Below are 17,924 nucleotides of genomic sequence, written 5' to 3'. Positions count from 1 at the left end.
TAACTCACTGACACCGGAGGAATGCTTTGTGTGTATCAAACGTCGCAACGTAACTGGGTGACTATAAAGATGCTCTACAGGTATCTCCGAAGGTGTTGGTTGAGTTAGTATGGATCAAGACTGGGATTTGTCACTCCGTGTGACGGAGAGGTATCTCGGGGCCCACTTGGTAATACAACATCACACACAAGCCTTGCAAGCAATGTAACTTAGTGTAAGTTGCGGGATCTTGTATTACGGAACGAGTAAAGAGACTTGCCGGTAAACGAGATTGAAATAGGTATGCGGATACTGACGATCGAATCTCGGGCAAGTAACATACCGAAGGACAAAGGGAATGACATACGGGATTATACGAATCCTTGGAACTGAGGTTCAAACGATAAGATCTTCGTAGAATATGTAGGATCCAATATGGGCATCCAGGTCCCGCTATTGGATATTGACCGAGGAGTCTCTCGGGTCATGTCTACATAGTTCTCGAACCCGCAGGGTCTGCACACTTAAGGTTCGACGTTGTTTTATGCGTATTTGAGTTATATGGTTGGTTACCGAATGTTGTTCAGAGTCCCGGATGAGATCACGGACGTCACGAGGGTTTCCGGAATGGTCCGGAAACGAAGATTGATATATAGGATGACCTCATTTGATTACCGGAAGGTTTTCGGAGTTATCGGGAATGTACCGGGAATGATGAATGGGTTCCGGGAGTTCACCGGGGGGGGGGGGGGGGTAACCCACCCCGGGGAAGCCCATAGGCATTTGGGGAGCCACACCAGCCCTTAGTGGGCTGGTGGGACAGCCCACAAGTGCCCAATGCGCCAAGAGAAGAAAAATCAAGAGGAAAGAAAAAAAAGGGAAGGAGGTGGGAAGGGAGGGGGACTCCTCCCACCAAACCAAGTCCAACTCGGTTTGGGGGGGGGGGAGTCCTCCCCCCCTTGGCTCGGCCGACTCCTTGGGGGTCCTTGGACCCCAAGGCAAGGCCCCCCCCCCTCCCTCCTCCTATATATATGGAGCAATTAGGGCTGATTTGAGACAACTTTCTCACGGCTGCCCGACCACATACCTCCACGGTTTTTCCTCTAGATCGCGTTTCTGCGGAGCTCGGGCGGAGCCCTGCTGAGACAAGATCATCACCAATCTCCGGAGCGCCGTCACGCTGCCGGAGAACTCTTCTACCTCTCCGTCTCTCTTGCTGGATCAAGAAGGCCGAGATCATCGTCGAGCTGTACGTGTGCTGAACGCGGAGGTGCCGTCCGTTCGGTACTAGATCGTGGGACTGATCGCGGGATTGTTTGCGGGGCGGATCGAGGGACGTGAGGACGTTCCACTACATCAACCGCGTTCTCTAACGCTTCTGCTGTATGATCTACAAGGGTACGTAGATCACTCATCCCCTCTCGTAGATGGACATCACCATGATAGGTCTTCGTGCGCGTAGGAAAATTTTTGTTTCCCATGCGACGTTCCCCAACAAGTTGATGCCCTGTGTCTTCTCTCTTATCTACCTCTGCTCGACCTCTCTCTCTCTGTCTAATTTCTCATCTCTCCCTCTCTCTGTTTCTGCGTGACAGGAACGACAGGCATGGCTACGAGCACGAACGAAGCTCGCCGGGAGCGCGCCGTTGACCGGCCTCCCAGCACAGCCCCGCCGCATGCGCCAAGCCCGCTGCAGCAGGATCCCGTTGCCCTCTCCTTGCTGTGCTTCTCTCCTCCCTCTGTTTTTTCCCTCTCTCCTCTTTCTCTCACCTCCCTCTGCTTGCCATGACAGGGACCATCAACCCAACCCAGCGCCTCAAATCAGAGCTCCCTCCCTTGGGGAATGGGTTCCCTGCCTCCAGATGTGGTGGATCCCCCTCTTCCCGGCCGCACCACCCGACGGCATCGCCTCCGCCTTCGAGTTCGTCACCGGTGAGGAGCACAGGTCCATGGCGAAAGCCTTTTTATTCGGCTCAGATCCGTTCTGGTACTTTCATAATACCTAGCCATTCCACTGTGATGACACTCAGATAGCCTGTTAGCTGAACTGGTTACCGCGGTGTGCTCCAAACCGAGAGGGCCTGGGATCGAATCCCATTCCAGCCTCATTTTATTTCTGTCTTTGTTTTCAGTTTCGTTAGTAAAGTAAGGATCCGTTTGTTATCATATTGCTACAGTAGCCCGGCTGGTTAGCTCATCGATTTGCAACCGAGAGGTGCTGGGATCGAACCCCAGGCAACCCGATTTGTTTTGCTATTTTTTTTTCTCTCATGTGGTTGCGTTGCCTGCATAGGTAGCATAAGTAGGTTATTTCTCCTGTTAGGGCAGTGAAGTGAGCCTAGCTCAGTGGTGATTGTCCTGTTGCGCTGCAAGTAGGTAGTGGGTTCGAGTCCCCCTTCTTCCATGTTTTTTTCCCCTGTGCATTTTTTTGCCAAATCTGGCACATCAAGATCAGTGGGTTCGAGTCCCCCTTCTTCCATGTTTTCCCCCTGTGCATTTTGTTGCCAAATCTGGCACATCAAGATCAGCCCATGTTCTTGTTGTTAGCGTAGTTTGATCCTGCGTAGTTCTTTCTTTGTTGTTTCTGGTGTTTTTCTGCACGCATATATAGCAGTGTTATATATGGTTTTGGGGTAGGAGAACCCAAGGATTCAAATGGGGACACTAGTTTCCAGTTCTGAACAGTTCCGTAGAAGTGTCACTTTGTGATGAGGTGACACTTGATTATCTTTGTAGGTTCGAGTAAGAGCATAGTTAGGGATTGAGCATCCATGCATCATTTTAGTTAGTGCTTCCTGTTGTGCATGTCTCTTGAAACGTAGCTCCATTCTATGTTCCACGTGTTAACCGAGTAAGATGACATGTAGAATCACCGCTTCACCCCTTGCCATGTTAACAACATTTAATATTGCCGTGTAACTAATCGGGATAGAACTAAATGATTAATGTGGAGTTTCGTCAATATGCAACTCGTTGCATATTGAACTTCACTTAATGTGTAGTGTTTGATTGTGTGATTTGTCATGCCGTGACTTGCATCTATTCAGCTGTTCATGCATCATTTGTGTTGTGCATCGTGTGGTGAATTCCGTGTGTGGATTTGTCTTTCCGGTTTGCTCCGTCTCGATAGAGTTCCGCAAGCGTGTCGGATGTGAGGACCCGTTCGACTACGTCGGTTCGTCTGCTTCACGGAGGCATTCTTCGTCCAAGCGGGATCTCAGGCAAGATGATCATTTCCCCAGATACCATTACTATCATTGCCATGCTAGTTTACCGCTTCTATCGATTATGTCTCGTTACCTACCACTTGTTAAATAACAGCCTCTCAACAATGCCATGATAACCTTCAACCTGTTCGACCTAGCAAACCACTCTTTGGCTATGTTACTACTTGCTTAACCTTGTTGTTAGCGTTGCTAGTTGCAGGTGCAGATGCTTCCATGTGATAACATGGGTTCCTTGTCATATCACCATATTTAAATGTTATTTAATTTAATGCACCTATATACTTGGTAAAAGGTGGTTGGCTCGGCCTTTCTAGCCTGGTGTTTTGTTCCACCTTTGCCCCCCTTAGCTTCCGGCTACCGGTGTTATGTTCCATAATGAGCGCTCCTAACCCGATCGGGGTTGTTATGGGGACCCCCTTGATAATTCGTTTTAGATTAAAGCTGGTCTGGCAGGGCCCAACTTTGGTACTACATTTGCCTAATAACTAATGAACTGCATAGGGAGTAATGAACCCAAGGAAAATTAATCAACCCCCGGGCCAGTGCTCCTCATGAGTGTTGGCCCCACCTGAGCGATGTCCGGCGCCCCTCTGGTCACCCGGAGGTTTAGCGATCCCGACGTCTAGCTCATTCGCCGTGTCCTGAGAACGAGGTACGCAACTCCTATCGGGATCGTCGACACGTCGGGCGGCCTTGCTGGATTAGTTTTACCTTTGACGAGATATCTTGTGCATCGGGATTCCGGTGATGCTTTGGGTAATCTCGGAGTTGAGGTTTTTCCACTAGGGAATCCGACGAGATCGCGAGCTTCGTGATCGAGGATTTCTATGCGGCTTGTGGTAATTTGTGATGGACTAGTTGGAGCACCCCTGCAGGGTTAAATCTTTTCGGAAAGCCGTGCCCGCGGTTATGTGGCAGCGTGGAAACTTTGTTTAACACTGGTTCTAGATAACTTGAAGTTAATTAATTAAAATATGTCAACTGTGTGCGTAACCGTGACTGTCTCTTTCGTGAGTTCCTTCTCCGATCGAGGACACGGTGGGGTTATGTCTGACGTAGGTAGGTGTTCAGGATCATTCATTTGATCATCAGTAGACACGTCCGTTATGCGTAGATCTTCCCCCTCTTATTTCTTGTACTCGTAAGTTTAGCCACCAAATATATGCTTAGCCGCTGCTGCAACCTCACCACTTAACCATACCTCACCCACTAAGCTTTGCTAGTATTGATACCTTTGGAAATGAGATTGCTGAGTCCCCTATGGCTCACAGATTACTACAACACCAGTTGCAGGTACATGTAAAGGTTACTTGACGCGAACGCGTTGATTGTTCATTTGGAGTTGCTTCTTCTTCTTCTTCTTCTTCATCGATCTAGGATGGGCTCCAGGCCGGCAGCCTGGGATAGCAAGGATGGACGTCGTTTCATTTTCTCGTTTGTTTTCGTCCGTAGTCGGACCCTGCTCTTACTCTTGATGATTATGTAATGTACCGATGTGACTCTGATGTAGCTTGTGGCGAGTGTAAGCGAACTCTGTATATATATCTCTTCTTTTCAGTACATGTACTTGTAACGATATCCATCCTTGAGACACGACGAGATGCGCTTCTATCCCTAACGAGGCCTTCGTGCCAAATTGAGGATAGGGTCGCATCTTGGACGTGACATATGTCTACTACTGACAAGATCACTGCTGTTGATGGTTAGCTCCTGTCCTCTGCTCATGCTACGATGTACATGAGTATTGTTGGTGGCCTTCAGTATCTGACTATCATGAGGCCAGATATATCATTCGCGGTCAACAGGGTTTGTGAGTATCTTCATGCGCCCCGTGACACTCATTGGTCTGCTGTTAAGCATATCTTGCGCTATGTGCGACTCACAGTGTCTCACGGGCTTCACCTTCGACCGAACCCTACTCGGGTGCTTTCGGCGTATTCTGATGCGGACTGGGCTGGCAGTCCGGATGACAGGCGATCCACGGGGGGCTATGCTGTGTTCTTTGGCTCCAACTTGATCGCCTGGAGTGCTCGGAAACAGGCTATTGTGTCACGTAGCAGTACTGAAGCTAAATATAAGGTTGTGGCCAATGCCGCTGCAGAGCTCATATGGGTACAGTCTTTGCTTCAGGAATTGGGGATCTCCCAACTGCAGCCTCCTAAACTTTGGTGTGATAACATCGGTGCTACATACCTCTCGACGAATCCGGTATTCCATGCTCGAACAAAACACATCGAAGTTGACTATCACTTTGTGAGGGAACGTGTTTCTCAGAAGCTATTACAAATCAAGTTCATCTCTTCAAAAGATTAACTTGCAGACATCTTCACCAAGCCATTGCCTTTACCACAGTTTGAGGCCTGTAGGCGCAATCTTACTCTTCTAGATTCTTTAGGAAGTAGTTAAGATTGAGGGAGGGTGTTAGACTGTATAGTTATCTGTACCTATACGTGTATATTGTAACGTATCCTTGATACATCATCTATAAATATATGTGATAAACCACCCCTAAAGGGTTGAGCCAGTTCCCCCGAAACGCTTTGTTTTACACGGCATGAGACCTTTCGTGCGTACAGGAGACACCAGCCGTCCGCTGTCACTTCGTGAGCCTCAACCAGTCCGTCCGAGCGTTCCACGGCAAGCGACGCGTCCTTACAGAGCGAGGTTTCCCCTGTCGCATTCTCCAATCTGAACGGCCGGCAACCATTTTTCTTTGCGCGTGCAGCGACGTGGGGAGACTTCGGAGTCAGGTCTATAGCGAGTACTACTCTTCCATTGTAGCTATGCGATGGCCGTCCAATTTCAGTTTTACCTTCTATATCTGCAGCCGAATGGTTCTGAGGAGGAGACCACATGCCCCTCAACTAGTTCCTTGCTGCCGGGAGTTGAAGAAGATGGGCTTTAGGGGCAAGTCTTGCATTCCACTTTTGACCCTCCTATTGCTGAGTTCACTCTGCAAATCCGATGACCAGCTCACACACGCAAAGCCGCTCTCCGCCGGCGACACCATCGTCTCCAAGGGCGGGCACTTCGCGCTCGGCTTCTTCCCCTCAAACAGCCCCAACACGAGCCTGTACCTCGGCATATGGTACCACAGCATCCCTGGCCGTACCATCGTATGGACCGCCAACCGCGACAATCCAATCGCCGCCACTTCATCTCCGACGCTCGCCATCACCAACAGTTCCGGCCTGGTGTTGTCTGACTCCCAAGGCCGCACTCCTTGGGCAGTGAAGAACGACATCACGGGCACGGGAGTTGCTGCGGTGCTGCTTGACACGGGGAACTTTGTCCTCCTCTCTCCAAATGGCACACGCATATGGCAGAGCTTTGATCACCCGACAGACACCATTCTACCCGGTACTAGGATCTACCTGAGAGAGAAAAAAGACAAGGGTCTCGTTGCCAGGCGCCTAATTGCTTGGAAAGGCCCCATTGACCCATCCACTGGAGATTTTTCGTTGGGCCTTGACCCCAACAATTACATTCAGTTAGTCATTTGGCACGGGACTATGCCCTACTTCCGTCTCAATGTTCTTGATTATGCGTCGGTAGCTGGTGCCGTATACCAGAACACTGTCTTCTATGAAGCGTTTGGTGGAACAAGCACCGACGGGTTCTATTATGAATTCTCTGTTTCTGGTGGCTCACCGTATGCACGCCTTATGCTCGACTACATGGGTGTGATGAGGACTCTTAGCTGGAACAACCACTCATCTTGGACAACCGTCAACGCTTATCCCTCTAGCAGCTGCGAGCTCTATGCTTCATGTGGCCCGTTCGGGTATTGTGACAACACCGGGGCTGCCGCGACATGTCGTTGTCTCGATGGGTTTGAACCCGCTGGTCTTAACTTTTCGAGCGGATGTACAAGAACCAAGGAGCTGGAATGCGGCAAGCAAAGTCATTTCGTGACCTTGCCTAAGATGAAGTTACCTGACAAGTTTTTACATGTCCTCAACACAAGCTTTGACGAATGCACGGCCGAGTGCAACAACAATTGCTCGTGTAAAGCCTACGCCTACACCAACTTGAGCAATAACAGTGCTATGGCCCAACAGTCAAAGTGCTTGCTTTGGACAGGGGATCAGCTTGTCGATACAGGGAAGTATAGTAATATCGACGAGATCTTGTACCTCCGGCTTGCCAACTCTCCTGGTATGCACCACTCCATTCTAGCCTTCTGTTGCCATGGTTTAGGGTAATTCTGTTTTTGTTTAGAAAAAAAGTGATGTGCTAAATTTATACATGATTCTTTTTGCAGTTCAAAATGGCAAATTGGTAAAGATTATACTCCCAACCATGGCTTGCGTGTTCATACTCGCGTGCATAGCCCTTGGGATATACAAATGCAAAGGTAAAATAAAAAAAGGTCTCTATTGTCAAGATTGTACTTCATTTTTGTAAGTGTTAGTAACAAAGTATTGATCTTTAGCAAGCAAAAAAAAGAAGAAGGGAATCCAGAACAGACCAATGCTAGGATATCTTCGCTCGTCTACTGAAATTGGAGGTGAACATGCAGACTTTCCTTTTGTTAGCTTTCAAGATATTGCCACGGCAACGGATAATTTCTCAGACTCTAAACAAATCGGAAGTGGAGGTTTTGGCAAAGTTTACAAGGTAACAGAAAGTTCTGCATTCATCGTATTGGTAGAACATGCTCTATTTCTTGAGAATAATTTTATCTGTGGAAGAATACCTTTCATAGTTTCACAATTTAGGATGATGCAATCATGCAGGGCATCCTACAAGGGAACACTGAAGTTGCTATCAAGAGACTTAGTAAGGGTTCTGGGCAAGGGATGGAGGAGTTTAAAAATGAGATAATTCTAATTGCAAAATTGCAGCACAAAAACCTTGTTAGACTTCTTGGTTGCTCTATTCATGGAGATGAGAGGTTACTTATCTATGAATACTTACCAAACAAAAGCCTGGACGCCTTCCTTTTTGGTATGTTTAGACTTCTGATACATATTACATGTTTTTTTATTACCAAAAGGATATCACTGATTGCTGATAGTATACTTTGTTTATGTTTCATCTTTGGAGATAGCACAAGACAATATGTGCTTGATTGGATCACACGCTTCCAAATAATTAAAGGGGTGGCCAGAGGTCTTCGTTACCTCCACCAAGATTCAAGACTAACTATAATTCACAGAGATCTCAAACCAAGCAACATATTGCTGGATTCCGAAATGGCTCCCAAAATATCAGATTTTGGTATGGCAAGGATCTTTGGTGGAAACAAACAAGAAGCAAAAACTACCCGCGTTGTTGGGACATAGTAAGTAATTCAAGGAACTAGCCACCTATCAGGATTCAAGTTTATGTTGTATATTTATCCCAAATTATGCATTTTTTGTTATCTAAACAGTGGCTACATGTCGCCTGAATACGTTATGGGAGGTGCCTTTTCTGTCAAATCAGACACCTATAGCTTCGGTGTTCTTATCTTAGAGGTTGTAAGTGGCTTGAAGATCACCTCACCGCAACTCGTAGTGAACTTTGTCGGCCTGACAACTTATGTAAGTACAAAATGCACAGAATTTTAATCTGTCAAACATTTCAACTTTCTCATAAGTTGGTTCTACTGGCTCAGGCGTGGAGACTATGGGAAGATGGAAAAGCAACAGAACTAGTGTACTCTTCGTTTGCTGAGAGCTGTTCACTTCATGAAGTTCTACGGTGTATTCAAGTTGGTCTTTTGTGTGTTCAAGATCGTCCAGATGATAGGCCACTCATGTCATCGGTTTCTTTTATGTTAGAGAATGAAAGTGCATTGCTCCCCGTACCAAAGCAGCCTGCATATTTCGCTCTACAGAATTTCGAAGCTCAAAAATCAAGGGAAAACTCCTTGAATGCAGTGAGTATCACAACACTAGAGGGGCGTTAAGTGCTATATATGCAGATTTCAGTGTCGGAAGTTGTATACTTTATGATCTATAGATATTTTGAATGCAATTCCTTCAGTAGGCGGAATGGCTGTGAATTGAGAACTACTACAAAATTCAGAATGTTCTATTTCGAGCAAAGATATGTTTTCTCGCTCTCTACGCTGTTGGCATTATCTACAATGTCTTGTTCATTGATGTTGCTGGTCCCAGATCCCTCCACTGATTATCCTGACGGTAATGCTTCTCTTGCCCCCTCACTGTAAGCACTGTATCAGTCTATTAATAGTTTAAATACAATAGATATCGTGCCTCCTGAACATAACCACGTGGTACTTTTATCTCTTCTGCATTTAGCTCATGAACATTTTGCTTGAAAATTTTACATATCCATCAAACTTGTGAAGCCTCTCTTCTACTCCCTCCGTTCCTAAATATAAATCTTTTTAGAGGTTTGACTAAGAGACTACATACGAATGTATGTGGACATACTTTAAAGTGTAGATTCACTCATTTTGCTTTGTATGTAGTCCCCTAGTGAAATCTCTAAAAAGACTTATATTTATGAACGGAGGGAGTAGTGATCATATATGGTCTAGACTCTAGCATAATTGTTTTGAAGTATAAATTAATGTTTCGGCATATTCTATTATTCAGGAAATGATTTGTATCCTTGAAACATTTTGGGTCATAAATACTACGTACATTATTCTTGACGGCTCTTGTAGACTGCGGATTGCGTCAGCACCGGTCGAAATGGTAGGAGGTCTATCATATTATTATTTTTTTTGAAAAGGAGGATGAGCCCCCGGCCTCTGCATCATGATGATGCATGCAGCCATTTTATTTAATCGCAAAGGTTGAACCGTAGTGCAAGGTACATAAACAGCCAGAAGTCTATCGAAAAAAAAAATACATGCCAACATGGGCTAAATCAAGCTCATATGTTTCTTTTTGAAAAGGAGGTCTATCATATGTTTTGTCGATTATTATCTGACAAACTAACCCGAGTTCAAAGTGTTTTTGTGCGACGGACTGGAATGGCATGCACAAAGGGAAGCCGATGCTCCTCTGTGTCATTTGAGAGTCCCCCTGTTGTCCTCCTATCCAGCGTGGGGAACACGTCGGAGTAGTTCCGGTGTCTTGATCCGGCCGGCTTTAGTGTATCAAGACCGTCACGCGACTCGTGAGGCTGTGAGAGACGTGACTTTACTGTCAATCCCTAGAGGCCTCCTTTTTTCTTGAGTGGTCCCTAGAAGTTTCCTAAAAGTTCGTGAAATTACCGTCTCAAAGGCGTCCGTCTGGGCAGGCCCATGTATCTCTCAATCAGTTTCGTCGGGTTTTCTCATCAGATCATACACTTCAGCGCCCACTCACTCTTGGCTGCTGGTTTAGGAGAAAAAGAACTGGTGATATTTTTCTTATTCTCGAAAAGTTCGTGAAATAGGAAGTTCGCAAATTCAGAAAAAGCTAATGAATTCGAAAGAGTTTAAATTTTCGACAACTATCAAATTTGAAAATTACTCGCTGTTCTCAAAGCCAATTCAGAAAAAAGAAATCATGAAATTAAAAATGAAAATTTATAAAATAAAAAGAGAAACAAAAAGTAAACAGAAAACCAGCAGGAAAAAAAGCCAAGCTAAAAGCTTCCCTTCCTTGACAAATGAAGCGGACATTTCATATTTAACGCCACAGGTGCCAGACTGCCAGTCAACGTGCATGCTTGTTAACTGGCGCCTGTGGCGTTCGTAAATGGACCGGCCAATCTAGCGGCCGATTGACAATTTTTTTTGAAAATTGTATGAACTTATTTGAATATTGATGAAAAAAATCAGTAAATAGTTTTTAAGATTGATGAATTTTTTTGAATATTAATGATTTTTTTCGAATTTATATGAACATCTTTTTGAAAATGAATGAACTTTTTTAAATTTTGTTGACTTTTTTGAGTTCAATGAACTTTTGTATAACACATGAACTTTTGTTGAACTTTTTACAAATTTATTGCACTTTTTAAACATTTAATGAACTTTTTCTATATGGGATGAACTATTTTCTCATTTTCAATGAACTTTTTTTCAAATTGATGTTTAAAAAAAAATTGATGAACCTTTTTTAAAGATATGAAATTTCTTTCAGTTGGATTATCCTTTTTTCTTTAAATCTATGAACTTTTTTGATTTCATATTTTTATTTTCGTAACACAAAAATATCAGAAACAAAATTGCACAACACCCTGATGGACCGGCCCATGCTAGCAGCGGTGCAGGCGTCGGATCGTTAACGAGCGCTAGGAGCTCCCAATGAAGCAGAATATGGAGTATTTCCCTACATGGGCGGGAGTCACTAGTTAGCGAGCGCTCCTTCCGGAGCCTCCCAGAGAGCACTCGCGGCGCTGCCACTTGGCGCATTTTCAGCCGTCATCATGTGTCACGCCCTCAGCGTTTCCTCGGAATTTCGTTTTTTTTATATTTTCGCACGCATTTTTGGCTTTTTAAATTGGTTTTTTGGTGTTTCGCTTTTTCACCGGTCGTTCTTAGTTTTCACCGGGATTTCGTTCAAAACACGTTTTTTGTTTTTTTATGAGAGGCACGGCTTTGCTTTCGAAGAAGCATGTTTCTGCCTCCGTGAGAGGCACGGTCGAGCCTCTCGAAAACGGAAAAAATGTGTTTTCTGTTTTTTGGCGAGAGGCATGGTTTTGCTTCCGCGACACGCACGGCCTTGTCTCTCGGAAAGGGAAAAACTCTATTTTTTTTGTTTGCAAGAGGCACGATTTTGTTTCTGCAAGAGGCACAATTTTGCTTCTGTCTCGAAAAGAGAAAAACGCTTTTTTTGATTTTTTGCAAGAGGCACGGTTTTTCCTTTGTGACAAGCACGCCCGTGCCTTACGGAAAGGAAAAGTGCATTTTTTGAGAGAGACACGATTTTGCTTCCATGAGAGGCACAATTTTGCCTTCGAGAGTGTGACAGCCCGATGCCGACGTTTCAGAAGATTCCCCCTTTATTTCGTTTTCGTCGTGTGTCTATTTTTATTTGTTGCATCATGCGCATCATCAGCATTGCATCGGCATCCTGTTGCCGCCAGTTTTCAAAAGTTGCATCCGTTGTTAGTTGCCGGTGCTCGTCGTTGTCCGTTTTGAGCCCGACTGCACTGGCACGCGCCCGCGGTATCGTCAAAATCCTGTTTTAAAAGTGTGTGTAAAACTTTCTCTAATTGGGTTGAAACTTGGTGTGCGGTCTTATTTTTATGTAGGAAGACCGCCTGCCAAATTTCATCGCAATCGGAGTCCGTTTGTTATCCGAACGGTCGACCGTAGCGGCACCGTCTTCGGGTTATCGTTGGACGTTTTTCGGGGTTTTATATATCGTTGCCGGTTCGACCGTTTTCCCTCTCCTCCTGCAGCGCCGCTCCATCCCCCGTCTCCTTCACCCTGCGCCGATTCCCTCCTCTCGTTCCTCCTCCCGATCCCCTCCTCTGGACTCCCTAACCAGCCTATTTTCGACCGTCTAATTAAATCAAAGGGTCCTGAGCTAGTTTATATTTATATATATATATAGATCAACCATGCCAACCCTAAAATTTTGGGACAAATTCCCTTGTCCCATCCGCCGCCGCCACACACCACTTGGTCTCCTCCTCTCTCAGTTTCCCCACCGAGCCAATCCCCTCCATCTCGCATCAGCCAACCAGCCTCCACCACCGAACCCTCCTTCCAGAGCCAACCAGATCTGATCTAGCCCCCCTAATCGACCTTGACCGCTGGATCAAAGATCTGACGGCTGAGAGTGCCTCCTCCAAGAGCTGCCTTCCTCCCGCAGCCGAGCAACAGAGCATCCCCGAGCTCCTCCTGTCAGGATATGCTCCGCCGCCGCCGAAGCCCCTGGAGACCGCCGCCTCGCCGGGACCAGGCTGCCTCTCCTCCTCCCTGCTCCCCTTCCTCTCACCGGGTCTCTCCCCCATGCTGAACTCTTTCTCCTTTCCTTCCCCAGGATCCGTGTTCGAGGCTCACGGCAGGTCGGCCTCTCGGTGCCAGACGCTGCAGCCGTTGGGAATGGAGCCAGCCACCGGATCTGAGGGCGTTGGATCCTCCCCCGTCGCCGATTGGCCCCACGTCGAGAGGGCCCTTGCTTCGGCGAGCTCATGTGCCTCCCTGTGACCACCTGCAACGCCAAGCTGACGAGGTTGTGCCTCCCTCTCCGTGCGTGAGCGCGTGGGCCTCGTGGCCTCTCACCTGCACGGGATGGTGGCTGCGCCTGAGCGCTCGCTCGGCCACACACCTGGTTCCAGCGCCCGCATGCCCAATCCCTCCTCCAGCCGGCCCGATTTGGCCCGAGGTGAGCTCCACCTCTGTGTCATCTCTACTAAGGCCGAAGCCCCCTCTTGCCAGAACTTGTAGCTAGCTCGACTGGTAGCACTTGAGATGCTTAACCAGGGGTTCAGGGTTCGATTCTCCCTGCCCACATTTTATTTTCTTTTAGGTGTGTGGTGCAGTAGTAGGGGTGTGTGTGTATTGTGGGGGTATGGCCCACTTGCATACACCCATTAGGGCCCTGGTGAGTATGACCAGTGAGACCCCCTGATGTTTATATGATTTTTGTTTTGTTTAGTTTTGTGATGTATTTCCAAATCTGGAATATTCCAGAAGAGGAATATATGCCAAATCTGGCATATCAAGAACATCCACTGTTCTTGTTATTAGCGTAGTTTGATCCTGTGTAGTTTTTCCTTTGCTGTTTCTGGTGTTTTTACGCACGCATATAGAGCAGTGTAATATATGGATTTGGGGTAGGAGAACCCAAGGAATCCAATGGAGACACCAGTTTCCAGTTGTGAGCAGTTATGCAGAATTGTCACTTTGTGATGAGGTGGCCCTTGTTGACCTTTGTAGGTTGGTGTAAGTGCATAGTTAGGGGTTGAGCATCCATGCATCATTTTAGTTAGTGCATCATGTTGTGCATGTCTCTTGAAACGTAGCTCCGTTCTATGTTCCACATGTTAACCGACTAGGATGACATGTAGAATCACCGCTTCACCCCTTGCCATGTTAACAACATTTTAATATTGCCGTGTTGCTAAACGGGAGTGAACTAAACAATTAAATGTGGAGTTTCGTCGATATGCAACTCGTTGCATATCGAGCTTCACTTAATGTGTAGTGTTTGTGTGAGGTGAATTGTCATGCCATGCCGTGCATATTTGATCTGATCATGCATCATATTAGGTTGTGCTTCATGTCGTGCTTTGCCGTGGTGAATATTTGTGTTGATGTTCTGGTTTCCTCCGTCTCGATAGAGTTCCGCAAGCGTGTCGGAAAGTGAGGAACCATTCGACTACGTTGGTTCGCCGACTTCACGGCGTTGTTCTTCTTCCAAGCGGGATCTCAGGCAAGATGACCATTTCCCCAGATACCATTACTATCATTGCCATGCTAGTTATACCGTTTCTACCGTTTACGTCTCGTTGCCTACCACATGTTATATATGAGCCTCTCAACAATGTCATGAAACCTTCAACTGTTCACAACCTAGCAAACCAATGATTGGCTATGTTACTACTTGCTTAACCATGTGTTCGCGTTGCTAGTTGCAGGTGCAGTTGCTTCCATGTGATAACATGGGTTCCTTGGTAAAAGGTGGAAGGCTCGGCCTTTCTAGCCTGGTGTTTTGTTCCACCTTTGCCCCCTTAGTTTCGGCTACCAGTGTTATGTTTCATAAATGAGCGCTCCTAACACGTTCGGGGTTGTTATGGAGACCCGCTTGATAATTCGTTTTAGATTAAAGCTGGTCTGGCAAGGCCCAACATTGGTTTTACATTTTCCTAATAACCTAATAAAATTGCATAGGGACCCGCCGGCACCCCCCGATAATTAATCAACCCCCGGACCAGTGCTCCGCATGAGTGTTGGTCCAAAACGGTCTGCCTGCGGGGCCACCGCGAGGAAACTCGAGGTTTGGCACTCGTAGCTAGTTCCATCCGTCGTGTCCTGAGAACGAGATACTCGGCTCCTATCGGGATCGTCGACACGTCGTGCGGCCTTGCTGGATTAGTTTTACCTTTGATGAAATATCTTGTGCATCGGGATTCCGGTGATGCTTTGGGTAATCTCAGAGTTGAGGTTTTCCACTAAGGAATCCGACGAGATTGCGAGCTTCGTGATCGAGGATTTCTACGCGGCTTGTAGTAATTTGTGATGGACTAGTTGGAGCACCCCTGCAGAATTAAATCTTTTCAGAAAACCGTGCCCGCGTTTATGTGGCAACACTCAGTATTGATTGGATACACTAGACACGTATATATAGTTATAAGATGTGCCTCTACCTTAACTATACAAGAAACTAGGAGGTGAACCTACGACACAATATACTTGCACAAATATATATTCAACATGAACAATTACATAGGGCCGGTCGAGATAGCTAGCCAGTACTACACTGGATGCATTAGAAGCAGCTACCTAGCTTACACACATTTATTCATTTGCTTACTTATTTTGTGTGACCCCATCTGCATGGACCGATCGCGCATACGTACGTACATAGAGCCAGCTTGCTTCATCGGTACCTCCGGCCACCGCAGCTGCCCTCCCTCTGGCAGTTGAAGTAGGCGGCGGCGACCGGAGCGCCGAGGCTGTAGCACTCCGCCATGTCCCTGGTGACGAAATTGGAGCGCCACCCTGGCGCGTAGATTGCCTGCTGTGCCGTCTGCCGAAACACCACGAATGCCACACGGTGGATCCCCGCCGTCGGCTGCGGCCTCTCGTACGCCACCACCTCAGTTCCTGCATGCACACACACAAAAAGGTTTGGCTAATGGTTCCCGCCGGATTAAAAACGGCCCGGCGACGGGGTTTTGTTGGAAAAAAAATGACCTATTCATCAAATATGATGACAGTACAAACATATCCATGCGCGGTAAATTAATTTCTTACCACAGCTCACGTCTCCTCTTTCTGGTATGTCTGTGACCAACCTATATATGCAAGGAAGAAATTAATCGAACTGGGTAACTTAGCTTAACTAGCTGGTATACTATAAAAATATTGACGGGTTTTATTTGCCAAATTTTGGTTAGCCCCAAAAGTGCATGAGATCACGCACGTACCAATGAAGGTATTCCCGTTGGGAAGGGTCGCTTGGGCTAGGTACATCGGGGTCTACCATCACCTAGTAACAAATAAACATGGCACCACATTACTTATGCACGCATCAGCATAGAAAGACACATGTAAATATGTGTTACACCTTCGTTAAAACTAAGGCCGTGTGCGTGCATGAATGCATGATATTAGTACTAAAAAAACGATAGACGATCGATCGATGATCAAACAAATAAGGAATGATCGTAACGTATGTATGAGCACTCACGAGCGTGTAGAGTGATCCGGGTCGCCCTGTGATCTGTACCGTCGGCTGGTTCGCCACCTGCGACGGCCTCAGCTCGGACCCATTGGTGATCTCGCGGTTGCTGTACAGCACCCTCAGCCGCGCCGACGCGTCGAAGTAGTCGACGATGTCGCCGACGATCATCCCGACGATCAGCGGATCCCTCGACATGCTAGCTAGCTCGATCACCACCGGCAGAGCTCGCCTGTTACTTCGGCTTACTTAGGTTCAGACGTGGCTAGGCCGGTGTCGCCGTACGAGAAATTAGCTTGGTGATGATATATGGCGTATGCACCGGTGTACCATGCTATTTATAGGCCTCCCAGTGAATTTCCCACACACGCATATTCGGCGTGACTATTGGTTCAAAAGATAAGCTAGACGACGTGTGGCGTGCCTTTTCGCCAGTCCTAGACTAATCAGAGGTTTTCCTTTTTTTGAAAGGGCTAATCAGAGCTTCTCCTTTTTGCACTGGATTCTAGTCAGAGCTTGAAAGGTATATCGGATTAAAAGTATGCTTCCCGCATAAAGTGTTGATATCTGACATCGTGAGAACCTGTGGCCGCTCCCACTTGATTTCTGATCGGACGGCTAAAGTATTGCCGCCGTAGATATGCATTACGATCCGACGATTGAGTTGTTGCCACTTGGTACCAAGTACGGAATCACAAAATGTATGATATGATTCCTCGCCCTTTCTAGAGCAGGACGCAAATCCTTTTTTAGGCGTAATCTAGCACTTTACTTACTCAATCATGAATGGTACAATAGCAATGTCATTGTCTGGGGTGATTTTGAAGCCACAAATGCCGTTCATTGATAGCATAAATGTAATTTCGGGCTAGTCAGCTACTCTCTATGTTCAACGTAAAGATGCTTTAAAATATGTCTATATACATCCATGTATAGTTTATAATAAAATCTCTAGAAATATTTATATAAAGAAACGGAGGGAATAGGTCATGAGCATGCATGTTCAACGCCCGTCCTTCATGTGTAAAACAGACTTCAAAGAATTACACTGTCATACTCCCATGCTTGCTGCATCTCCGGTTCTTTGAACTACGCCAAGTTTCAATGCATCTTGTCTCTCTAGAATGGTTCTCTCAATTTGTGAAGGACAACCTCCCAAAGTTGCTTCCATGAAATCACAATCTTGGAAAAAACATATTTGAGCAGCCGTGCTCTTAATAAAAAAATGTGGGTACATGATAATTCTTCAAGATTATTTGTCTAGTAGGGATGTATTGAATACACCAGTGTCCCGAAAATCCAAGGCCACTAAGAAACTTCCACATGCACTAGTGTCCTATGACACCCAGCTTAGTTTTCTCTGCCCATTCCTACTGCCCCACCAAAAGCCTCGAAGAAGAATCTGAATGTGGCGACACACTCCTCTTAGAAATTTAGAACAAGGCATGGAGAAGGTGTGGGAATCGCT

At 46.4% G+C, this 17,924-nt stretch overlaps 2 protein-coding genes across 2 annotated transcripts; one reads left to right on the top strand and one right to left on the bottom strand.

The window, feature by feature from the left end:
* Positions 1-6,071: 6,071 nt before the first annotated feature.
* On the top strand, positions 6,072-9,307 carry LOC123430915 (G-type lectin S-receptor-like serine/threonine-protein kinase B120). The gene is made up of 7 exons (XM_045114744.1): positions 6,072-7,364; positions 7,471-7,563; positions 7,642-7,826; positions 7,946-8,156; positions 8,256-8,493; positions 8,584-8,734; positions 8,809-9,307. Exons 1-7 carry the CDS (start codon positions 6,101-6,103, stop codon positions 9,100-9,102), a joined length of 2,436 nt encoding a protein of 811 aa, XP_044970679.1. The 5' UTR covers positions 6,072-6,100; the 3' UTR covers positions 9,103-9,307.
* A 6,202-nt stretch (positions 9,308-15,509) lies between these two features.
* LOC123430914 (protein FLOWERING LOCUS T-like) lies at positions 15,510-16,688 on the bottom strand. Its single transcript, XM_045114742.1, has 4 exons — positions 16,466-16,688; positions 16,203-16,264; positions 16,030-16,070; positions 15,510-15,879 (listed from the first exon to the last, which is right to left on the bottom strand). Exons 1-4 carry the CDS (start codon positions 16,652-16,654, stop codon positions 15,653-15,655), a joined length of 519 nt encoding a protein of 172 aa, XP_044970677.1. The 5' UTR covers positions 16,655-16,688; the 3' UTR covers positions 15,510-15,652.
* Between the last annotated feature and the right edge of the window lie 1,236 nt (positions 16,689-17,924).

Source organism: Hordeum vulgare, chromosome 2H (genome assembly GCF_904849725.1).
Source record: "Hordeum vulgare subsp. vulgare chromosome 2H, MorexV3_pseudomolecules_assembly, whole genome shotgun sequence".
Classification (NCBI taxonomy): domain Eukaryota; kingdom Viridiplantae; phylum Streptophyta; class Magnoliopsida; order Poales; family Poaceae; genus Hordeum; species Hordeum vulgare.
The sequence above is the reverse complement of the archived record's forward strand: the minus strand, read 5'-3'. Positions and strand labels throughout refer to the sequence as shown.

Coding starts and splice junctions, on each gene's coding strand:
- LOC123430914 (XM_045114742.1), bottom strand. CDS start 16,654: ATGTCGAGGGATCCGCTGATCGTCGGGATGATCGTCGGCGACATCGTC. Junction 16,265..16,465: donor CCGGATCACTCTACACGCTC/GTGAGTGCTCAT, acceptor ATTTGTTACTAG/GTGATGGTAGACCCCGATGT. Junction 16,071..16,202: donor CAACGGGAATACCTTCATTG/GTACGTGCGTGA, acceptor TTGCATATATAG/GTTGGTCACAGACATACCAG.
- LOC123430915 (XM_045114744.1), top strand. CDS start 6,101: ATGGGCTTTAGGGGCAAGTCTTGCATTCCACTTTTGACCCTCCTATTG. Junction 8,494..8,583: donor ACCCGCGTTGTTGGGACATA/GTAAGTAATTCA, acceptor TTATCTAAACAG/TGGCTACATGTCGCCTGAAT. Junction 8,735..8,808: donor TTGTCGGCCTGACAACTTAT/GTAAGTACAAAA, acceptor CTACTGGCTCAG/GCGTGGAGACTATGGGAAGA.